The following is a 23,919-nucleotide window of genomic DNA, read 5'->3' as shown; positions in this document are numbered from 1 at the left end:
ATTTATTTGATTGCCCCTTGTATTACAATAACATCCCGTCGATGCATTTTACTGCCATAAAATGTTGAATATTTCCATATTACGTTATAACTAACGGGTATCGATTTACGTGTTGCTGTACGTAATGTAAATTATGAGTTTCTTGATAGAATCCGAAATTCGAATGTCGTCAAATCCAATTACCGCGAATGTAGCCGACCTATACCTTTTATAGAAGTACAAAGAAAATAGGAGTGTCTAGAGAAAATCTCATTCCGTACATTATAATCACTCTTATTTTATGTCCGGCCCATTTTCGCCACATAGCGTGAATAAAATTCTCGCGTGGCGAAGCTGCGTGCGAAGAACTCCCGGAAATTCGATGAAATCACGACGCCTTCCGAAGTGGCCAGGGTAATAAATGTAGAGCTGTTAAATTGAAATAAAACTGAAAGAGAAAAAAAGGCACAGATACTTGTTCTACCGGACGAGGTATATGAAACAGGAAATGTCATTACTTCGAATCTACGATGGAAAAATTCATCCTCAGTTTGGTCTACATTTTTAGAATTTTCAGGGGGTCATCGGGGACGACTTCCAACTCACGCGTTAATCATTTATTTATACAGTTTAATAGAACGAAATCCGCGAATTGAATAACCGCTGCACGGAACCAGCATCCGTTTGGAATTCGAAGAGCGTCGAGGGGCCCGAAGAGAGAGAAAGTGAAGAATGGGATCCGCCCATGCTTGCAATTTGAAGCTCATGTGGGTCCCAGTCGAGCCGGACCGAGAGGGACCTCAACCTCAGTAGCGAGATCAATAGAGGCGCAGAATCGCTCACGCCACCGTCGTGCACACGCGTATTACTGCACACCATATTATCCCTCTCCCTCCTATTCTCCTTGTCGCCTTAATCCGGAGTTCTTCCCATCAGCGTGCGTTTTATTAGGTCAGGAAGTAGTAGGCCGACGCCTCAGCTGAGAAATGCGATACAACTCGCGACTTGAGGAACTTCGGTTATTATATGAGAACAAATATTCCATTGAAGATGACCATTGTCAGAGGCATAAGAATACGCCTGCATGCACCACTGACGTCTGTGTAACAATCGTCGCAGGGGTGGCCAGTAAAAAAAGTATGATCATCTCATGATTCGTTTCAGTAATCATCTTAAACTGCGAGCTGCTGAACCCAATTGTCTCAGCTCTCTTAATTTGCGATTAAATTTTGAGGTGCAGATGCCGATGAATTCATAGCTTACACGACGTTGGAATATTTGAAAAATATATCTGCGAAGCAACCGGAGGCATGCACTGTGAACGATTCCTTGATACAGTTGTACACGAATTCAGGATCATCATTGCAACCAGGAAGCGATACGCTCGGATTAACTTGCGGGACTAAAAAAAAAAGAAACTTCTGCTCTGTTACCTCCGGAAAACAATGTGTATTTTCAGGTAAATTGTCTAGGAATTCATCACTAATGCGGCTATAGAAATCCAAAGTATCGGTGTGTCTATGCATATGTTCATCATACGACAATCTAGACAGGCAGCAGACTCGTTGACCATCACTTTATATTCTCGGCGTCAGTTTGTGAGTCTTTGCGCAGCAATTCGATACGATCGAGAACGTGAGCTGATGCCCTGCTCTTGCGCCTTCATGGGACGTTCGGAATTATTATTTATACTATTGCTCATCATAAAAATGATGACAGTCCACAGCGACAGTATCGGCAAAAGTTGTATAGCTCGGTCTATGGAACAACAACCCTTGTAGGTCATTGACCGCTACAAGCTAATCGTTTGTACGTACGTACGTGCGTACGTCTCTACCCTTTTTCTAGCGGATGCCGAACGGTTTAATGCGCACCTGCCGTGTCGGTAAAACAGATCGCGTGTGTGAAAAAACTTGTGCGAAAAAAAATTTGTCAAGGGTTGAAAGATGATGGTGAAACGTAGATTTGATATTTTTTGCTAGATTTTAATATGAACTCCATCGCTGCTTTGGTTTTTTCCATTCATTAACGCCGAGCATACATAATGACCCTGAAATAAATGCCATGCAGACGAGCGGGTGGTCTGCAACCGTAATCTAGAGTGATTATTACCCATACGTGTTTGTGCGTTGCTGATGTATGGTACCGCCTCACAGACACTCCAGACGGACTACGACCGGTCCCATATCATAATTAATGCACAGCCTTCCTTCCTTCGACTCTTTCCTCTCCTTATAACATGTCAATTACAATTAAACATCAGCGCAATTGCGCTCGATAAGATTGAGCACAGCGTAAGAGAAAGTGGTCTTTGTTTTGTTGCATACTGCTGAGAGATTGCGAGAGCTATAGATCGAGGAACATGTCGTTCATCTCAACAATTGCGAAGATCCCTCGGTTCCATCTTGGAATGACGTCCAATGTTAAAAATCATCGGATACGGCGATAGCGAATTATTCGCGACACCCGTTGGGTAACTTACACTGGTCCGAGGAAAGTGACAGGTATGAGTCGTTAACCGGTCAAAATTGGCCCCGTAATATGGACAGACGTACGATAAAGTAATGCGCGGTCTGAGCTTCCGGTCGAACACTCCGACTTGGGTGCGAATCGCGCACAGCTGTTCCTGAGCCGTCGTTGGTACTCCATGTATACCGCATTAATATACCTATATGAATTTGGAGTCGGTTTGTGTGTGCCGCTTCCACCCGTACGCAACTTATCGCGGGTAGAATATCTCCCTTCAGGAATGCAGCTGGCAAATATCGGCTTGCCCCGCACTATATAGTACCACAGTGTCGCAGGTAGAGCGTATAGTATATTATACACGTATACATATCGTACGTATTTCCCCTGCCGTTTGAGCAGCGGCAGCGATCACTTTGTATAATACTAACGCATGCTCTTTCAGCTTACACCAGTTTGTAGAATGAACCGAACGGCCGACCCTGTCGATTTTGGGAGCTGCTCACGGACGCAAAAGGTTCTCAATTCTCATCTTCGCAGCATCCAATCCCCCGCGCATGGAAAGAAACGCAGAGAACGCTAGAGAGAGTATACTAGGGGTGTTCGGGAAATACGATGGACACACCTCGGTGCGACAAATCAAAGAGACACGCCAGGTACAACATAATTCACCTCCGAAGACACGATGAATATGTAAAGATGGAATGGTATACTTGGGTGTTTCATTTTTTTTTTTTTGGTTCCAACACAATTTTTTTTTTGCGAATAATGACTATTTGTAGAGCATTGAATTTGCTGCGAAAAAACGCCGATAAGCATAGAGATTCACCCTTGAAGCTCTGTAACTTGAAAGCAATCGTTTGTAGAGCTTGAGCTTATCGGGACTCAGTTTTACTGACTCTTACTCCCGATCACGCGGCTCTCATAATATCTCATCTACTTTCTAGCTGAATAAGAATGAAGGACATGTTTTTTGGTACACCCTCAGAGTTTTCGATCTACCGTCCTTATAGGGCTTCTACGAGGGCTTCCATTATAGCATTTCGACCCGACATTCAGGTACGGAGCCTCAGTCTTCTACACCCTTTATTATATTACCCCCTGTTTTACCTATCCAAGGTAGACTCGCGATGCGGCTATAATAAGCACGCGACCTTGACCTCCGGTTCTTCTATGCGGAACAACTCCATCAAACTGTAACATTCAATCCATGATGTATCCTCATTCATATCCGCCGAGTCGCTCACGACATTCGTCCCTCTGATCGTCTGATAGTTCGATATTCTGTTGGGAGAATATCTCAAGCAGCTTAATCGCAAGACGGAACGAGTGGACCGTCGACCCTGGCCGTTGGCAGGTATAAAAACCTGGGGGAAATTCCGGACGGATCCGCTGGTAATTCACGAAGGAATCAGAAGCGGCGCTCTCGGCTCTCCTATTCCAGATAGCCAGTAGAACGGATGCGTAACGGACGTCGAGTGGAACGGGCTGGTGTACCATCTTCGAGTTGCGGAATAAAAGGCGTCGCTTGCGGCCGGCGCAAAATATGGCAACGTTGCTGCGTAAGTTCCGCCGCGTCACGACTCGCAACGCTGAACACGCGCCCCGGGCTGAGGTACGGCGGTTTGGCCGCCGTCCGCAGTCCGCATTCGTGCACGGAGAGCCGCAGAGTATTCAAACCTTGGTCCGCGTTGCGTTTTTCTTAATAAACCAATTATACACAGCCAATTTATAGAACGGTGTACGCCCGCATAGGAAAACCTGACTGAATTAAAAAAAAAACGCAGGCGGTGTTGGTGGAATTTTGTCCGCAGCACAAATCGAGCGTTTTTTGTTCTTCCACTCTGCGTTTTCATTCATTGGTATTGTCTCGCGATAGGTTTCACTTGGGCTATAGAATGACTTTGGTTCAGAAGTTTAATCAGTTATGAGTTTTGAGCGATTGATATCCTTGGTTCCTAGGCCGTCGTTGTATGCTTATAATAATAAGAAACAAATGTTTGACACGGAGAAATTTATCAGTGAGATACAGAAGCGACCGGCGATTTACGATGTCAACTGCGAGGAATATAACGACAGGAATGCTAAGATGGACGCTTGGGAGGAAATGTGCCGGGTGATGGTGACCAATTGGAACAACTTGAACAACGAAGAGAGAAACGCCGAAGGTAGGGCATGTTTCTTAAACAACTCATCGATCACAGCTTTGAATGTACAATAATATTATTGACGCGATTCGATTCATTTCAACGAACAGAAGTACAATCATTATCATAATTTAATTAGATGTTTCAAATTTTAGCGGATCAATGAACATTATTCATGAATTCTAGAAGTCCCTGAATCGCGAGTTATCTTCGTGGAGTACATGAAATCAAAATTTATCAAAATGATATCTCTCTTTCGTTAGCCAAGCGAAGTCTGTGGATTCGTGGATCAACCGCAGCTTCCGCGCTGCACACGCAACGATTGTACAGCTAAACGGTTACTCAATAATTCGCCGTTCTTGAATCCGTGGAAATCATACGAGCCCACCTCTCGCACACGCCCGCTCTTTCGACCCTAAATTCGCACATCGACCTCCTCCTTTTTTTTTTCAATTTGCCTCCAGAAATCCATACGGACTCTACAACGCTACAGGATTCTAGGTGTGCGGACACGGTTTGCGGGTTGAAGCTGCAAGTGGTAGCGAAGTTCGCAGAAAAATCATTCCAATTGCCTCGACTGCTTCGACTCGAATTCCCTTGCGTTCTGTGGTATAGTTGGTCGTTGAAGAGGGGCATGGACAGATATTTCTCGCGCACGCGCATCCCGTACACAGACCGTGCTCAATGATGGAATAAATTGGTTTTGAACAGTCGCGGAAACGTAACGGAGATTTGAAATTGGAATTCTCAGCGGAGAATTGTATCGATGATTCATTAATTCCAATGAATATTTGAACCAGACCGCGGGTAACGCATCAATCCGATCCTATTTTGTTTCAGAAAAAAATTTACGGGGGAAATGGAGAAACATCAGAGATTATTTCATGAAGGAACTTAAGTTACAACGTTCGCAAAAATCGGGTCCAGCGGCGCGAAAAAGAAAGAAATATATTTACTTCGATCAATTATACTTCCTCCTTCCCACCGTCGAAAATAAAAAGTAACTAAACTATCCAACGATCATTTAAATTTTCTGATACTTTTCCCATAGCTTTGCTTATTAGTTTCAGAGACTCGGTACAGATCACTAAAAGTTCACCCCAGCATCAAGACAGCGACAGCGAAATGGATAACCCTGTTATCGAAGAATACGATTTTCCACCAATACAACCGAGCACTTCGAGAAATTATAACAACGTTGCGATGAACTTACACGAGTCGAACATGCGGGGGCGATATTCAAACCAGATTTGCGAAGCACCTCTCAACTCATTCGACAACGATGTCCACGACATGTTGTCTCCCCATAGTCAACCAATGATCCACGAAGAAGATTACGACAGGATGTTTCTTCTTTCTCTGTTACCAATGATGAAGCAAGTACCTGACGTCAAAAAACTTGATGTCAGAATACAGATGCAACAGATAATAGCGTCCGCGCTTTACGCCTCCGAATCAAAGTGATATAATTGAGTATTTTATACTCATGTTGATGAAAATATTTTTTTTTCAACCCCATAATGTATCTCTCTGAGAGAGATGAAGCAGAACCATGCACCTCAAAAATATAATGAACAATTTTATAGTTTTGAAAACTCACGGAGATGATCCGTAATTATATTAAATCATGTTATGTCGCGTTAGTTGTACGACGTCAGATGGCCATTCAAGCTCGACTCTTGATGTAAATATATTTTTCTCATTATCCCGATTTGTTTCGACCTAGGTGGTCAGTTGTTCACGTTTTGTTACGATTTTTCTACAAGCAATTATTGTCTGGTTTAGACGATACTGTTTGGCGGTCTATGCTGTCCCGTCACATCAAACGACAGTATCTGGAAGCAACTGGAATGAGCACAAGCTTGGAATCTCACGTGTTGTGAGGGGAAATTCTGGTGCCAAGTTAAAGTTAAGCGATACGGTATGTTGTTTAATTATGCATGTACATAATATCTAAGAAAAAGGCAAATCATGGGATGCGATTTCGAGGACAAGAGCATTCCGTCTGGAAATGTATATTTTTGAATATATAACTGACGATAATTTTTTCAAATGATCTTATTCCAATCCAACTCCAACGATCCGTATAAAAAATTCACTATTAGTTTCAAAGATGTTCATTTGTTGTAACCCGCTCGGTAATGAATTGCCTATTGTAGATCAAACGCATTCTCTTTGTATCGTTGGATGGTACAGTAGGGCGGGTGGTAGATAAAGAAGAAAATGATCTCACGCGGGTACATTCGAACCTACGTGTGGTAACGACGATGAATGATTTCGAGTAAGAGAATTCCCAACTCTTTTTCACTCATTCTATTTTTTTTTTTTTATTGTCCGTTGTAAAATATTCTATAGTTGCAAATTTGCTGACTTCGATGAGTCAATTTCTTAAGATAAATCTTTACGGTATGACAAAAATGTCGACATTACGATAGCCAAACGATCAAATCTCTCTCTTATCGTTCATGTGCGGTGGGATGGTCCCATTTGACAGCTTCACATTTTCAAGAAAGCAGTCACATTCGCAATACGAACGTATACCAACTAATGAATGGAACGGTCCGTACCGTTGGGATGAGCGGGTGCACCACAATGACCAGAGTACGAAACTTTCGCTACAGAGTTCTGCTCTGCAGTATACAAAATAGCTGTATGCACCGGTGCCCTGCAGAAATTGTGAAAGGGATGTCTACATTTGTTGGCCCCATTCTAGATGTACAGATAGCAATATTAATATTATCTATACCTCTCATGGTTGGAACTTTGTTGCAGGGTTCCTGCTTCACTCTTTTGACTGTTGAAATTCCTGAACCAGCGAATTTCACTTGTAACTGGCTCATTGATTCTAGTGACTTCGGCGAAAACTAGCGTTCTCAAGACCGTGAAAAATTGACCTTAGACAAAATGTCCCTTCATTTAGAAGCTCAGTCGTTCGCTACCAATCAGGAATCGGTGATAGGTCACAGCGCTTCGAACTAACATTTAACAGATTAGTGAGACGAACTCACTCATATCGCCTTTTAGTGAGTTGATTGGAAATAAATAGAGATCGTTGCCCCAGGGCATCTGTGATCCGTGCGATTTTCGCGATTGGCGTAACGTAGGGCCTACGACCTAGTAGTCAGAAAAGTGAACGAACGGTGTCCAACCGGAAACTGTAATTACGTTTTTACGGAAATCGTTTCTAGGCTTGGCGCGATCCAATTTCCAACTGGAGCCTCCAAGAGAGCAGTGACGCGTGCAGGTGAAAAGGCGATAAAAGAATAAAATAAAATAAATAATTAAGAAGAAAGAAAAAGGAAGCTCTCAAGTCGCATAAATTTCTGCTCCTCTCTCAGGCTTGTTGGGACCCGACTTTGAAAAGGTACATTTACATCAAAAGAGAATATTTAAAAACTTAATTTCACCGTCCAAGAAACATAATCAGCTATGTTGACGTTTTTAATTTTTAATCACGTTAAAACCACGCGACGATGGTGCACTTTGCAAATCCTTACCTCGCATGTACGTATGCATGGGAATTTGTAATTTACTCTTGAACCCTCATTCTACGTAGACTGGCATTGCACACGCGCGCCGCATCGCAATGTTCAGTTATGTCATAAATTTCCATTTTCATTTTTTGCTGAATCGTTTACTCATCGTTTACACGTAGTCCTTCAAAATTTCAACTGAAACTCTCCATATTTCGTTTGCGTTTTCTTCGTTATTGTAGAGAATAAAATAGCAGCAGCGGCTGCATTTTGATGCATTATATTTAGGTGTAATCCATCAACCGGAATTCAAGAAGCTGTGACTAGTTTCCTAAATTACTGGGCATGACGGTACGCGTCGAGGCATAATATCCCAACAAACCGAAGCTTATTTACAACTAGAGCCGTTCGCCGCATGTCATGTATCGACAAATACCACGGATGCCAATTGGCATAACTTAACTATACTATAGTCGACGTTACATAGTTTCAAAGTTGCATTCAGTCGATGTTAAACTACAAAGACAGATTATCGTCGGAAATTCTCAACTGCATACGTTTATCTTAATTGTCAACGTTAAATTAATCACGTACGTACATACATCACGAACACAATGGACAAAAAAATTATACACGTATGTATACATTATGCCAACGCACGTGATGACTGAAAAACTTATCGCTCTGTACACGCATGTGTCAGCTATTTTACATTTACGAATTCCCTCGGTCAAAAATGGATTACATGGGATTCCCGAATACTCGCTTATTGTCATTAGCATTTCGTGCGATTCTTTTTCTCGAACCTCCAAGAATAATCAGCGGAATTGTTCCGTGACTCGTTTTTTTTTCATTTTTTATAGGAATGGAGAGATAAAAAAGATAAAAAACCTTCCGGACATTTCAGCGGTTCTAATCTTTTGGGGTAAGAGCTACTAAATTTTCGCATAATCCACATAAAGCGACAATTAACAACCTTTTGCGGAATGACCGTTCAGAAACAACAATTGTTGTAATTGAACTTGAACAACGGAGTCAGCTGCCAATAGTTGGTTCATAAAATCACTGGTCCGGAAAGGAAATCTAATTTGTGCGATAATTTATTCCGAAAACGTACTTTGGGATTATGACACCGTCCCTAGAGTTAGTTTGGCTCGAGTAGGAAGGTAGTAAGGCTTCTTACTTTGGCTTGGGCACGATTCGGGGCTGCAACTTGTTAGAGATTGATTAGGAGTCACAATACCACGTACAGAGAGGCCTTATAGGAATTATGAAGATTTGGATTGCTACCTGTTGTCTTCCATTAATGCGAAAAAATGAGACGATCGATTCGCAGCGGTGAACGGTTTTATCTTTCTACGTACCAAAATTTGACGAATGGCCTCGGAATATTACCATACGAGATAAAATTGAGCCTGGTAAAGAAATTGTGTACAAAAGTAAAATGATTATCTTGGGAAATCCCGTTCAGCTACGTCGCTTCACGCCGTAAATAATTTAGTCTTATAAACCTGGTGAGCTCGAACCGGAGGGATGATACAAACGATAAGATTGTGGACAAAATGAGGCGAAGAAATAAACCGATGAATTGTAAATGACGGCGACATCTCCGCGAGTGTTTATCGTCGAAGAGGGAAAATGCGAAATTATGATCGAAATGCAGAAAAATCGCTCGATGAAAGTAGACGAAACGGCGAAAAACCAAGTGAAATTTATTAAAGCAATAGACACGACTGGCTCGAAATGTGCCGTCCGACGGAACCGCGATTCTCACTTCATATACTTCTTCATGATCATTTCGCCTTCTGTGCAAGAGCTTTCATTATACCAGCTGCGGGGGTCTAATGAGTCGGGGCTTTTACTACTTTCGACGTTTTTCTTGCCGGAATTGCGCTGATTATTTGTGCTCGATATACCGTCGGTCGGTTGTTTTGCAACACCTGTTATTTTCTCGCAAGGAAACAAATTCTATCTCCAGCTCGGTATATATCTTTACACCCAATTTTCCACCTGGAAGTTGGGGTTACCCCGGGTTACCGGACGTTATTCTCTGCACTGCAGGTGTAATTTGCGACACAAAACGTACACCGAAAATCTAACAGTCAACCTTGGGACTGGCCAGGTGTTATGTACCAAGGTTGTTCGGAGATATAAAGGGAAGAGCGAGACAGCGGGATAAGGGATATCGTCGACACATCGTTCTCCCGGAATCCCTGTACAGGATGTATACTTATAATCTCGCACTTTCGGGAACTGCATGGCGCGCGCGTATCTCTGAAATGGAAATCCTCCAGCAAAGTGGTGACGCGTTACCTTTTTCCTTATTATTCGTCAGTGGGACACCGGTTCTCCCAAAGCCGAGGGCCTGCTAATTCTGTTTGCACGATGCAGTTAGAAATTATGTTATTACCATGAAGGGTAAGTTGAATTTTCCAAACATGATTCTCGTCGATGAATTATCGAATATCTTGAAAATGAAAAGCTGTTGTAAAAGTTGATAATGATTAAGATTCGGATACGAAATTCGCTGCGGGGTTCGAGACCGAAAAAAAAACCTCATACCTACGTGCGGTTCGGGTAACTCGGGGGATATCCCAAATTTTATTTTATCCGAAAAAGTGGAAACGCACCTCTCGCGCATTATATTATAGGCGAGTCCGCAGATCAGCCTTCGGCGATGTGATCTGGTTCGGCAAACACCACTTATACAGTAAGACTTTCCTATACGCCAAAGATTTTTGGTTCCGACCGTACACATTTGTACAGGTATTTTCTCACCTACGTGGGTAAGATTTCCTCGCGTTTTATACCCTCGTGTCCGACGTTCAAGGGTGATTCGAGCGGGATATCTTGGAATCGAATTCTCTTACATCGAAACGAAACTGAATTCGGATAATGAAAATTGACGAGGATCATCGATAGAATTTACTCCAGACGGATCCCTGATATATCTTGTACGCAAGACATCGAAATTACGTAGAATGTAACGGCGGATTATACTTCGAAAAAATTTTCAACAGACACCTGCATCTTCTTAAAGCTCCGAGACTCAAGACACAAGGTCGCCCATCAAAATCGTTAAAATCTGTACTACCCTCGTGTATAGTTAAGCGTATCTATAGTTATATCCAGCATCTTTATGATTCATACAGTCTACGTGTATGTATGCGATCACCGCTGCCTCCGCCGCCTCGGCCTTGCCTTGCCTTGCCTTGCCTTGCAGCAGCAGCAGCATGTGCTTTCGGTGTCCTATTTTCTGGGCGATAAACCCTGTCGGTGTAATCGAAAATGGCGTACCACTAGGCGTTAAGGTTTTACCTGTAGCCGCGATAAATATGTATACAGGTATACGAGCCTATATACTAAAATATATATAATATATATTATACACGTACATGTAATACGTGCAATAAATAACTCAAGCGGCATCTCTTGGCGAAGCTCGATTCCCTAAGTATTATCACGCGAAATTCAGAGTCTGGCTATAGGCTGCTGGCGAGAAGCCGGATGATATCGGGCGTCGTGTGATTCACCGCGAAACTAGATGATATTATGAGGTTCATGTATGTATATCGTATAAGTTATACCACGTTATACGTACCTACCTACCCCGCTGTAAGGTTTACATGAATATACATGGGTCATATGTATACGCCGTGGGGATAGGGTGCTTTGAAACCTCAGCTGAAGAGTCTATAGATACAGCGGATATGAGCGACTATCTCTTCTGTAGCCAATCAACAACCTTCACCGTACACCACTTCGACGAAGAGCAAACGGCATGTGCGGAGTTTTTTTTTTTTTCTTTTTTTTTATATATATCAACCGCGCGCGCTTTCATAGACGCCCGTCAAACATCTACCCGTATACTGTTCGTGTGATTTCGTCATTGCGGAATATCCAACATTGGGATAACCCGGAACCTCGAGAGTTCACGTACAGTGCTTCATGACTTCGCTTCGAAATGTCGAAAATTGTCCTCATGTTTTCGATTTGTCTTACGATTTTTTAGAATCTTGAAATTCTAGCTTCTCATCTCGTCTGGTGTACAAGCCATGAATTTCGGCCAATTTACCGATCAATTTCGGAGATCATAAAGAATTCAACGACCACGAAATTTCCAATCGAAACTCACTGTAGATAAGATTTCTGAAATTTCTCCGGAATGGAATTATCGCGTCATATATGTCCCGTTGTTATGGGAAAAATGTTCTTTCTCATATCATCGTAAACTGAATAATACGGGGGGCCATCAAACCGTGTTTCTCATACCCAATATTAACCCCATAGGCTCATCACGTGCGTCTCAGAATGAGGGGTAATTTCAGTTTTGTGCCCGGTGTTTAGTAATTCACGAGCTGGAGGTTCCCCCACCTCCCTCCCCCCTGAAAAAAGCAAGAAGGAGAAAATAGACTGTCCTAAGATGGGTCGGCTTCGGCTTATAAAAGTGTAAATGGTAGGCAAAGATACTCCGTAGTAGGTAGGTATGTAGGTAGTACGTATAGTACGTGGCAGGAGAGGCTCAACTAGTGGTGGGTGGCCGGCGCACAAGCGGTGAATCCCCCGCGCGTCGCGACGCCGCAGCATCTGTTGTATTCGTACTGGTTTTTGGGATGACTGTGGATCCGCGACCCGCAGCATCCAGTCGCCTCTAAGACCGCGACGTCGCGTTACTCCGCAGGACCCCAGCTGCTGCTGCTACACGAGTCGTCGCTTAAATTTCTACAAAATCATTTAAAATCGTTAATTGAAAATATCCATAGAATACTTCCACACCTAAAGTGTTAAAATAATTTCGAGGCGAATACCATTTTTTTATTCTGGTATACAGAGAAAAAAAACAAAGAAATTTCAAAATATTTGAAGAGTATATCGAATCAGCTGATAATTGTTCGTTGCGACCCAGGGAGCATTTCTTATAGCTTCAAATTTTCCAGTTCGAGACGTCTTACGATTTACTCGCTGAGACCGTAAAGTACGTTTTTCTGTAATCTGCAAATATAGCTAAAAGTAGGCCCTGTTTCCCAGCACTCAGTAGTTCGTTTTTCAATTTAGACACTTGACTCAGGTGTAGCACGTCAGGCCGAGCTTTAGATTCCGTAAACCTTCTAGTCAACCCTGTTTTGATAATAGCTGTGGCATTACCAATAGACATTGAAAATTTAGTTTCAGTTATTCCCAACGGTCAGAAATATTAATTGATCGTCAAGGTTTTTATTTCCGAAATTCTGCAACAAAATTTTCGATCAAGTCTCGATAAAATATAGGAGAAGATAACGTACGTATGTATAGGAACATAGGTGTACGGAGTCTGGCAGATACTTCAGCGATTCGTTAAAAATTTTTATCTTCTCTTAAAATCCGAGAGAATGCAAAGGGGTTGAAAAATTCTTTGGCGATCATCAGGGAACCGCTTAATTTTCTCCCTATCCTTTTCCATTTTACTTGGCATACACGAAATTCCAGCTGAAATTTTCCGTACGTTTGACACCGAAAACGTGGGTACGTGTGTTTAATGTCCCGTGCGTGCACTCGCCTTGATTTCCGCCAAGTTTCGTTGAACCCAAAACTATTTAATTGATTAAGCCAAGGTTAATGAGAAATTTATCAACGCGTACAAATTTATCGATCAAAATCGCTAAGTAATTATTATCGGTTTCCCGTATCACGTCGTTGATTGCGTTATAATTTGTTTGAACGGTAACGAAAGTTTTTGTTGAACTTCAATCGTTCAAAATCAAACAGAGTTTTCTGCTCAGCTAGTTCAAAGCACCTCGTAAAATATCGAGGGGGAATCAAGACGATTTGTTGACTCTTGAAAAATCTAAACAACGTTTTATAGACAACGCATTCTGTTTGCAGTTATTTCTCTTCTTTTTTTTTTCATTCCTCTTCCGATCTTTTGAGAAGCACATATTGGAAAGGGTTCCTTAGAGGTACTGAAGCTTTTTTCTTTTCGAAAAGATTCCTCCAATTTGTTACAATTCCACGCATAACTGGTTTTCTCTTTATAGCCAAAATATTGACTCGCCTTTTTGTCATTCTGCTCGGAAAATTCGTATAACAAACATCGAGATCTCTTGCGAACTTCTTTCATTCGATAAAACTCATCGATCGCAAGTACGTCGAATTATTTCTGTGTGAAAAATTCAGTCAAAAATAAGGAGCGTTAGGATCAGTTTTTTTTTTTTTAATAAACTTTATCACCATCGTTATCGATATTGCTGTTATAGGAAGAAATCGCGGGAGTCAAAGCTCGATCAGCATTCTTCGGTAAAAAAAGAACGAAACGAAAGACGGATAAATAAGACGTGGATTCGATGACCGCTTAGATCGGGGCGTCGCGACGTTGAGCGTATCGTTTGTTAGCGGAATTCGAGCGGTAAACAAGTGACAGATAACTTCCGGGCCAAAGGCGCGGTAAGAATCGCTGACAGAGTTAAAACCGGATGCGAACCACACGCCGACACATTGGAAGGGAAAATATTGACGGCTGTCAACAAATTTTTCACGACATCCCCTTTGGTTAACAAAGTCAAACTTCTGATGGTGAGTGAAACATAAATATCAGGAATACATCATCTTACTTCTTCGTAATTGTTTATTCATTTTTTTATCAATCAACACATGATTCGTTACATCGCTCTCGAATCAAATATCATTTGCGAAGTTCGTTTATTTTTCGGAGTGTAAATTTTCATAATTCATGCTAATGCAAACTTTTACCGATTCGAAAGAATTTTTTTTCTGCTTTATTCTTCTCATCAAAGGGAGATGTTATAATTTATTCACTCCCAAATATTTTACGGACTTTTAATTCCCCCCGAAACCCTGGCAAAGTTTTCGGAGTCTTATCTTTACTTTATATTCTTTTTCTTTTCTTTCCATCTACTTGTCTTGGGTTAACATTATAATGAATCGTACGATGTGATGTTTGAGTCAACTTTTTCGACACGATCGAAGCTGCTCAGTTTCATACCATCGTGAAGAGAAAAAAAAAATCGACAACTTATTTTTAGCCCAATGGATCCGTTGAAAAAAGCTCAATCAAATATTTATGAATTATTTCGACCATTCTTTCCCCCGGTGGAATATTTTGTGATAAATTCGAACGTGATCGGAGGTAATCAATCTTTCCCGGTCGTTGAACCAACTCGAGGCAAATTCCATGTGCACCGTTCACAGTTCCGAGCTTTTAACCCTCGTCTAGCATATTTTCGAGGAATTTGAAATTTCTAATCCCCATGGTTGGGTACCTTTGCGGTTTCTAATTGGCTGAAATTTACATTGTAGATGTTGACTGCGGCTACACGACGAACGCTGCTGCGTAACTTGAACTTTTTCAGTCTATAATTTAAATTTTCCATGTTAACAATACTTTAACAGAGCTTATTTGCATATCTCACTCTTAGTGTACATTTCGTGTTGCGGAGGTATTCAAGCATGCTATATAGTTGTACCAATATCTAGCTAAATCCTGCTCGAAAAAAATTTACCCCCACTTTTAAACCACATATCCAAAGTTTTGTAAAAATTTCCAACTTTAATTCAATTCCGACAAGTTAACAACGAATCGAAGTGGGAAACTACAGGAGGGGAAATAATATACCGGAACTCGTTTACTCCGGAAGCATCTTGAAGCCTTGTCCGTGTCCTTTGATAATCTGTCCAAAGTTAGAAAAGGTAAATTTGGTAGTCACATTACCATCCGGCTATACGGTTCACTGTCGAACGGTGTGGCTTGACGATGATGGACTAGCCGGACCTTTCCTTATTTTTCTGTTTTTTAGTTTCCTTATTTTTTCTCACCCCCTACCCCCAAGTTCCTTCGATAAATATCGCGAGGACTCGAGGGGTAACGGGAACAGGTATTTTTCATCCCTAGAAATTTTCCATTGCCAACGAGACAAGAATAGCGAAATGAAAAAACTCGTACGGGGAATGAGATGAGGCATGACTAAGACCCGGTGAGTTTACGAAGGTATTAAACATCAAGTCCTTGGGAAACTTGAACAGAGCGAATTTCTGAAATGCTGTGTTAGCTTCGAGCCTTGTTTATGTAGATACTTTCCAGACAATTATAATAACGTCATCAGTTAGTTGGAAATAATGCAATTCTAATGCAGTCCAAACAAATTGCTTGGTTGAATTTCATCTCACCGAAGGATTAAATTTATTGTTAGTTATGAATATAGAGAATTACCTGCAGTATAATGTAAATACGCGTATAGCGGGTACGCTGCATGTACGGTGTTGTTTGAGAAAAAAAAAAATTCATTTCCTGTATTTTACATGATAAGCGTTTGGTGTGAAAGTTCTGAAAATTTAAAACTTATTCATTCATAATTTAAACTTCGATTCTTAACGAAAGTACAAGAAACGAAAAAAAGAACTTTCCGACGATTTTTTGAACCCGGTTTTACGTTCATAGCGCATTTTCTTTACGCCCGACCTTATTTACCCACTGCAATTTATCATTGGGACTAATTTGCGAGTAATCCCGAGGATGATAACTCTGGCCATGCACATGTAATGCGAGTTATTACACCTACTGACTGTATTCTCTTGTTTAATTTATCCCGGTAGGAGCCTCCGACTTAACTCTAATTATTAATTGACCCCCGCCCCATTGTTTTAAAATAACCTCGGGACGCGGGCTCGAGTTATGATATGTGCTTCCTTTTACCTTTTTGGACTAGATTTCCTTTCGCGACCCGCGGTAAAGGGCTTGAAAATTAAGTATCGGGTGATAACAATTTTTTCTTCTCCTCCATAATGCGTAACTGTAGCATTGAACAACGAAATTCAACCGATTCTTCAAAGGATGTCTTTTTTTTTTCTTAATCCAGGCCATTTTTTTTCGGGTTGCTCTATTTCTGAAATTTTTTACTCGAGCTTTGGTTAATCTTGATGTAGAAGCTCCGTATGACCCAGATTGTTTTCGATCGATTTGGCAGGATGAAATTGTTGGCATGTGTAATACACATCATGTCATTCCGCAGGCCTATCTCATTGCTCCCTTTCATATATCCCGTATACGACATGGGTTTGGTATAAGTATACGAGAAAACTGGTAAACTCACTGTTCACTCCGTGAACTTTTATCGGCCTCAACTTGTGCCCTTTTATATACTAAAATTTCGTTTCGCCACGTATATATAGGTACACACAAAAGACGTCCAAGAACCACCCGCACACTTTTGTACGTTATATGTATACTATATAATAAAATATATTAGAAGGCAGGATCCACATCTGTAATAACATGGAAACATTTGCTGTATTCCGTAACATAAAAGGATCAATATTGACCCGCGATCGCCGAAGTCTCTTACAGTCGCTTTTATTTCCAATCAGAAAAGACGAACATTGGCTACGTATTGTTGTACCTATCTATGCACCTTTATCAGCGCCACTCAAGCTAATCTATAATGATCGGACATCGGTATTCGATTTTCAGCTTTCACAAAACGCGACCCGTTATCTAGAATACGTATTCGCAAAAATTAGCGATACCATTTTATCGCTTTTTATTTTAGGGATGTCGAGAAGTTCCCGTGAAATCACGGAGTCTCGTTGTATTTTTTTTTTTTCTCTTCATCGTTTCCGAGCCTCCCAAATTAGGGCGTTTAATTTTTTGCCCGATAAATGGCGATTTGAATTATTCAATATTGAAATATTTCAATCCGCGGGTATACCTATATACGGGTGCATGAATTGGACGTTGTCGAATGTCCTCAAGATTATTAGCGAGACGATTTTCGAATTGATTTTTACGGAGGTTTGAATTTTTCTTTTCGCGAGTGATTAACAAATTTTTTCATCGCTTTTCTACAATTCCCTTACAAGCGAAGTGCAGACTCATACGCGCAGATACAAAAGGAAAAAACAGAATAACTCTTCAGCTGCGAAACTCTGAATGGCGTATGCATGCTTGACTCACTACGTAAAATACAAGCGAGTCTTCCGCGAACCAAATTATGTTATGCTTTCTGAACTCGACGACGGCGAATCCCATGTGATCCCGCGAGGGACACCACCATACATTGTCATTGTACGAATCGTACGGATGCGTACTATATTCGTATATAAATGTGTGACCACGTCACGATTGTTTAAAGTATATGCGAGAAAGCGGGTACTATTTGATTAATTAACACCCCTTGGTAGTTTTTTTTTTCTCTTTCTTCTCATATCGCGTTACGCACGTCGACACGTATTGTTATACCTCCTAAGCTAGCCAGCCACATAATTAGAAACCTATTTGCATTCCATTATTGTTCGCAACGTCAACAATGAGAAGACGCCCTAGGTATATATTATTCAAGTCTCGCGTTTATTCTCTCTTTACGCGGTCTTATACACATCGAAAATGTTTGCTCTTCGTGTGATTCTAGCCACTAATTATTGTGACTACTTTGCAACCGCGATGACTTACGCGTACTACTACGCCATGATACTCCTTACGTTTTTAAAAAATCATGACGGATCGATCGCTCCGGAGAAGCCGTATACGAAGTAGAAAAATGTAAGAGCTTTCGCAGTTTTCAGTTCTGTAAACTGCTGCGGCATTCAACTAAATCCTACGCCATTTATAGAGTGTATCGTAATATAAGTGTAACAGACCATTACTTCTCGAGCAAAACTTTACGCTCGTTCCCCATAAAAACCGTGTAAAGAAAACCGTATAAAACCTCATACCGTTATACAGTTGTATATTTGCACCTTTTCAAACGGCAACATCACACCCTAATGGAATCGGATGTTGTGCGGTATTTCCGGAAGGAAGATAAATTCCAAATCAGTTTTACTCCAATTTACCGTCGTACCCGCGAGCGTATATTTTCCTCTCATTTTCTTTTTTTTTTTTTCTTTATCATATTTCAAAAATCTGTCGCAAACAACTGCGGCGTCTTGAAATAATTCCTATCACGTTTTGCACGCACGCAGCAAACTCTCCCGGTGATACACTAAGCAGCCGATGAAAAATATTTCGCTTTCTGTGCGAGCAGAAACGTGCGCCATTTTTACCGAGGAAACGGACACGGCGGTTGTAAAATATCTTTCTACAACACATGCATTAAAAACTCGTGTTTTTTGCCCTCCTCGGCGGGATGGAAGTCACAGTTTTCGGACGAGCGGGCAAAAAACTTGCCAGCGGGCAAAAAACTCTGGCAGCAGGGAAATAAACTCGCCGCCGGGAAAAAAACTCTGTCCGCCGGGAAAAAAACTCTCGTAGCCGTGTAATAAACCAAGAAAGTGCTGCCCCTAGCGTAGAACTATATTGAGTACGATGTTTTCATGACGAGTTGTATACTAACCGAAGGACTAAGGCGCCGTTCGAACGGTAATTTCCAATATGTATTTTTCACTCGTTTTTAATGCATGTGTTATAGAAAATAGTATATGCACCACGGGAAAGAGCAAGCGTTTTGTCTCGCGCGATGTTTGCCGAACTCGTCTTCACTCTCGGGCGCCTTCGGCGCCCTCGACTTACAACTCGTTCTGCAAACATCGGCGCTCGACCGAAAACACATGCTTCCTTCCCTAGATGCATAATATACTATTATTGGTATTGCGATATCCCGACAAACTCTTTGAGTACAAATTGAACATTTGAACCCGCAGGATTCTGAATATGGCTCTGGCAGCTGCCCGTCGTTGGAATCAGTATAGGTCTGTTGTGCGATCAAATCAAATCGCCGTTTGAAGTTATCCTTAAAATTGGTGATCGTGATGAAAACCGAAAAATAAAATGAGCGAATTATAATTCACCGCTTTGAATTTCTATGACCAGTAAATATGTACATGCGTATATTTATGAGTTTTCTTATCGACGTAACAAGGGCGAATCCGAACGAAAAAAAAAAATATATATATGAACGAAATCCGACAATGTAAACCTCGTCTGTGACGTTTTGATTTTTCAACCCTTCGCGTCGACCCTTCTCAAAAAAAGAAAAAAAAAAAAATATATATATGATAAATAAACAATCGTCAGGCGCGAAACGTTATCTTGCTTTTTACCTGCTACGTATTATAATGCGCGCGCTATGCGGGTTTCGAAGGAATTGAATGGCAAAAAATGTAGCTCGTGAATCATTTTATATCGAAGGATGAATGAAAATCGCACGTTGTCATCTGCAGATATAGATACCAAAAGGCGTTTTTTCGCGACCGTTTCAACGGTATATTTGTCCGGAAATTGATATGAGCGAAGCATTCAGCTTTGACATCCTTGAATTCATTCTTGAAAACTCGGAAAAAAAAAAAGATTAGAAAAAAATGAGTCCGTGTACCAGGCTACATGCCCGAAATAGTTTGCGACCAACGTCGATGTATAGTGTTCGACAAAGCGGCGGTCGATGTTGCAGCCCGAAGGGATAGGAAAAAAAATAAAAAGGGAGAGAGAGGAGAGGAGAAGGTTGAATGAAGCTTTTACGGAAAAGGGTGGTCGTTGTACGGGAACTCCGAGCTCCCTGCAGTTCAGGTTTGAATTTACCAGGGAGAGGAGTTTTTAGCTACCTTTACAGATTATCTTGGTTATGAAGATACACTTGATTGGATCTTTTTATGAATAAACTTTCCTTGTAATACAAGAGAGAGATAATTGGCGAAGGAAAAGTTTGGATCGATTTCACAAAACCATCTTTTTCAACTACGTATACCTATTGGAGAAGGTCGTCGTTGTCTAATTAAAATATTTACCGCAGTAGAGATATCTGCGACCGACTTGAATTTGAGCTGCCCAACTCTTTCCTCAATTTAGTCTCCTCCCATTCGAACACTTTTGGCGACTCTCCTACAATACTCTTACACATTTTGATCAGAGAAATCCAAATCTTGCGGCCAAGCTCATCTGTTTCTAAAATTGATCAAATGATCGCTAATTTTTCTGCTCCCAACAGCGAATAATTGATGATTACTCGATCGATTGCATGAGTAGATGATTTTGGCTTCCAGATTTGGATTTCAGAGCTGATTGTACGTGAGACTACTCTTGAAGAACCAAAAACAAATTCGATTTTTGAGCAAAAAATGAATCATATTTTTAATTGGGTTTAATATGCTTTCCTTACGTATTTTGACCTCAGAAACACGAATCCGTAGATCAAATTCAGCTACGAACCTAATTTATGATTAATCCATGGCCACGGAATCACGTATTCAAAATTTCAATGCATCATCAAATTCCGATCATTCGTTCTCGAGGTACGACGGGAAACGTGATGGCGGGTTACGTAGCCCGAGATTTCATATTTTAGCGGGCTGGACTTGAGCGCTCTCTATCTCGTTCGTCTTTCTACCGCTTCGCGGCGTATCGCCTCGCGTCTTACGCTCCCACCACGCTGAGCTTTCTCGCACCAAAATCCATATGTAAAAATCATTGGGCAAATGCAGTCCGCGCGGAGTTCGGTGGCAAGCTCCGTCTCACCCAATCAGAAAGAAGTTCACATCACCCAATGAGACTTCCTATTTTTACACGTGCTTCGGGAATTCCGATTGGCGGCACGTGCCAGATTATAAACATAATTTATGGCTTTTTAATAGATGATGAGGTGTGAAATCACAGTCCTTTTTTTTTGACTTGCTGCTATTGTTAGCAGGTGTCAGACGAGCTGTCATCACCTGATTAAAATCTTGTTCACACCTCATAAAACACGCCTTTGATCCACCTGATCGGCGGCATCCCTTTGCGGCATTTCTGCGAATTCTATGCAACCGCAAACCATTTAAGAAAGTAAATATGTAAAAATTCGGTATTTAAATGGTTCAGGGTATACCCAGCGAGTTCATTTCTGTCCATGCGGCCATACTGAAGCCTAAGACTTTTAGTACAGAAACAGAGGCACCGAGTGTACATCGAAAAAAAAAATTCCAAATAATTTGATTGATTAATTGATTAATTATTTGTTCAAAAAACGAGTGGGCGACCTCAAAATATCAAGTAAAAAATTTTTTCCACCAAATCATTTCTCGATCGATTTCATGAGTAGATGATTTTGGCTTCCAGATTTAGATTCCTGAGCTGATTATATGTGAGATTACTCTTGAAAAACCAAAAAATAATTCGATTTTTGAGCAAAAAATAAATCAGTGTTTTAATTGGGTTTAATATGCTTTTCTGACGTACTTTGACCTCAGGAATCCGATTCTGAAAGAAAAATTGATCTATCTCTAAAATTGACCGAGTTATCGCCAATTTTCACCTATTTGGGCTCAAAAATAAAAAATCGATTTTTTAGTCTATATTAATGTAATTCGAGCTCAGGAATCCGAATCCGGAAGAAAAATTGAGCTATCTTGAAAAATGATCGAGTTATTCCCATTTTTTCGCATTTTTTTGCATAAATTTGAGGATATCTCGAAGGGAAAAAATCGTAGCTCAATTTGGACGACGGATTCGTGTTCCTGAGGTCAAAATACATAAGAAAAGTGCCATACGATCGATTTTAAAAAATAAAAATTTTTGGTCAAAATTTGAAAAAATCGTGAGGGGTACCCCTTGGAAAAATCTCAAATTTTGGCCAAAAATTTTCATTTTTTAAAATTGATCGTATGGCACTTTTCTTATGTATTTTGACCTCAGGAACACGAATCCGTTGTCCAAATTGAGCTACGATTTTTTCCCTTCGAGATATCCTCAAATTTATGCCAAAAAATGCGAAAAAACGGGGATAACTAGGTCATTTTTGAAGATAGATCAGTTTTTCTTCCAGATTCGGATTCCTGGGCTCAAATTACATTAAGATAGATTAAAAAATCAATTTTCTATTTTTGACCCCAAAAAGGTGAAAATTGGCGATAACTCGGTCAATTTCAGAGATAGATCGATTTTTCTTTCAGATTCGGATTCTTGAGGTCAAAACACGTAAGAAAAGTGCCATATGGACGATTTTTAAAATACTCCATTTTTGGCCCAAAAATCTCGAGGGACCCCTTACCCCCCCCCCCCCCCCCCCCCCTTGCCTCAGCCCCTTACCCTTTCAGGCTCCTTGCCTGGTACCCCTTGGATTTATTTCTATTTTGGAGTCAAAAGTCAATACTTTTTTCCGGATTTTCCATGGCACTCTCGTGTAATTTTTGAGACCCGTTAAGACGTCAAAAAAGTTCCATCAAGTTCAGATAACATTTTGGAAAAGATGGCCCATTTAACGTGGAATGCCCCATGTATATTTTTGTTTCTTTATGTTGTCATCGTCCACAGAATTTCTCCAGAATTTCAAAAGCGCGAATATTCGTAGCGAAAACGCGTCAGGATCAGATATTGTCATTGATTTTGGAAACCTTTGTTTCCCCGTTACACGATTCAATGCCTTACATTTTGCGTCAAACGTACAGTTATCCCTATTCAAAGGATTTGGGGAAATGGAACTGCTGATTTCATAATACTTGAGAGTAAGAATAAAAATAAAATAAAATAAGAAAAAATTCCAGTTGCGCCGCTGAATATACCTATATGTTACCCATATGAGTATAAGAAACCGTCTAGCTATTCATTCGTAGAGCGTCAGCTGTGGAATAAAAGTAAAAAAAAACCCGGAGTCGAAGAACAGAAAAAATAAAACTTAAGAATCTCTCCTCTCTAGAATCATATTTTTCTGATCCACGATGTCAAAGTCATTGAATTACCCGAGTCCTCGGCACCGCTGGGGGCGTTGAAAACATGCATTAATGCAATCTAAGAAAAACCACTCGAGTTATAAAACTTCTGTTTTTTTCATTTACTGTAAATTTCACTCAACCATATTTTATGCACAACGCGGTTTCGCGAAATATTCAACCGTGGATCCGGACGTGGAAGGAATTTCAAGTTCTACAATATACGTTTACGGGTATCCAGGATAATTGGA

At 40.9% G+C, this 23,919-nt stretch overlaps 2 protein-coding genes across 5 annotated transcripts in view; both read left to right on the top strand.

Annotated features, from left to right (window-relative positions):
- Positions 1 to 1,077: 1,077 nt before the first annotated feature.
- On the top strand, positions 1,078 to 6,303 carry LOC105684590. 2 transcript variants are annotated; one of them, XM_048649664.1, is made up of 5 exons: positions 1,078 to 2,783; positions 2,901 to 3,101; positions 4,468 to 4,613; positions 5,433 to 5,592; positions 5,657 to 6,303. In XM_048649664.1, the coding sequence occupies exons 2-5, from the start codon at positions 3,061 to 3,063 to the stop codon at positions 6,054 to 6,056; spliced, it is 747 nt and encodes a 248-aa protein (XP_048505621.1). In that variant the 5' UTR covers positions 1,078 to 2,783; positions 2,901 to 3,060; the 3' UTR covers positions 6,057 to 6,303. The 2 variants fall into 2 exon arrangements, with proteins under 2 accessions (XP_048505621.1, XP_012253475.1); XM_012398052.3 differs by lacking the exons at positions 1,078 to 2,783; positions 2,901 to 3,101 and having other exon boundaries at positions 4,026 to 4,613.
- Positions 6,304 to 12,675: 6,372 nt separating this feature from the next.
- Positions 12,676 to 23,919, top strand: part of LOC105684551 (neo-calmodulin) — a 67,263-nt gene continuing 56,019 nt past the window's right edge. The window contains exons 1-2 of one of the 3 annotated variants that reach the window (XM_020851583.2): positions 12,676 to 13,040; positions 14,299 to 14,614. In XM_020851583.2, the coding sequence (XP_020707242.2) occupies positions 14,612 to 14,614 (3 nt within the window). In that variant the 5' untranslated portion in view covers positions 12,676 to 13,040; positions 14,299 to 14,611. Of the gene's footprint in view, positions 13,041 to 14,166; positions 14,186 to 14,298; positions 14,615 to 23,919 lie in introns of those variants that run through there. The other 2 variants (XM_048649884.1, XM_048649885.1) reach the window with 2 other exon arrangements.

Source organism: Athalia rosae, chromosome 2 (genome assembly GCF_917208135.1).
Source record: "Athalia rosae chromosome 2, iyAthRosa1.1, whole genome shotgun sequence".
NCBI lineage: Eukaryota > Metazoa > Arthropoda > Insecta > Hymenoptera > Athaliidae > Athalia > Athalia rosae.
Note: the sequence above shows the minus strand (reverse complement) of the source record. Positions and strands in the feature narration are given on the sequence as shown.

Excerpts from the sequence above, each read along its gene's own strand:
- LOC105684590 (XM_012398052.3), top strand. The coding sequence starts at position 4,373 with ATGAGTTTTGAGCGATTGATATCCTTGGTTCCTAGGCCGTCGTTGTAT. Across the intron at positions 4,614-5,432 it reads CGAAGAGAGAAACGCCGAAG|AAAAAAATTTACGGGGGAAA; the intron begins GTAGGGCATGTT and ends ATTTTGTTTCAG. Across the intron at positions 5,593-5,656 it reads CCCACCGTCGAAAATAAAAA|TTTCAGAGACTCGGTACAGA; the intron begins GTAACTAAACTA and ends TTTGCTTATTAG.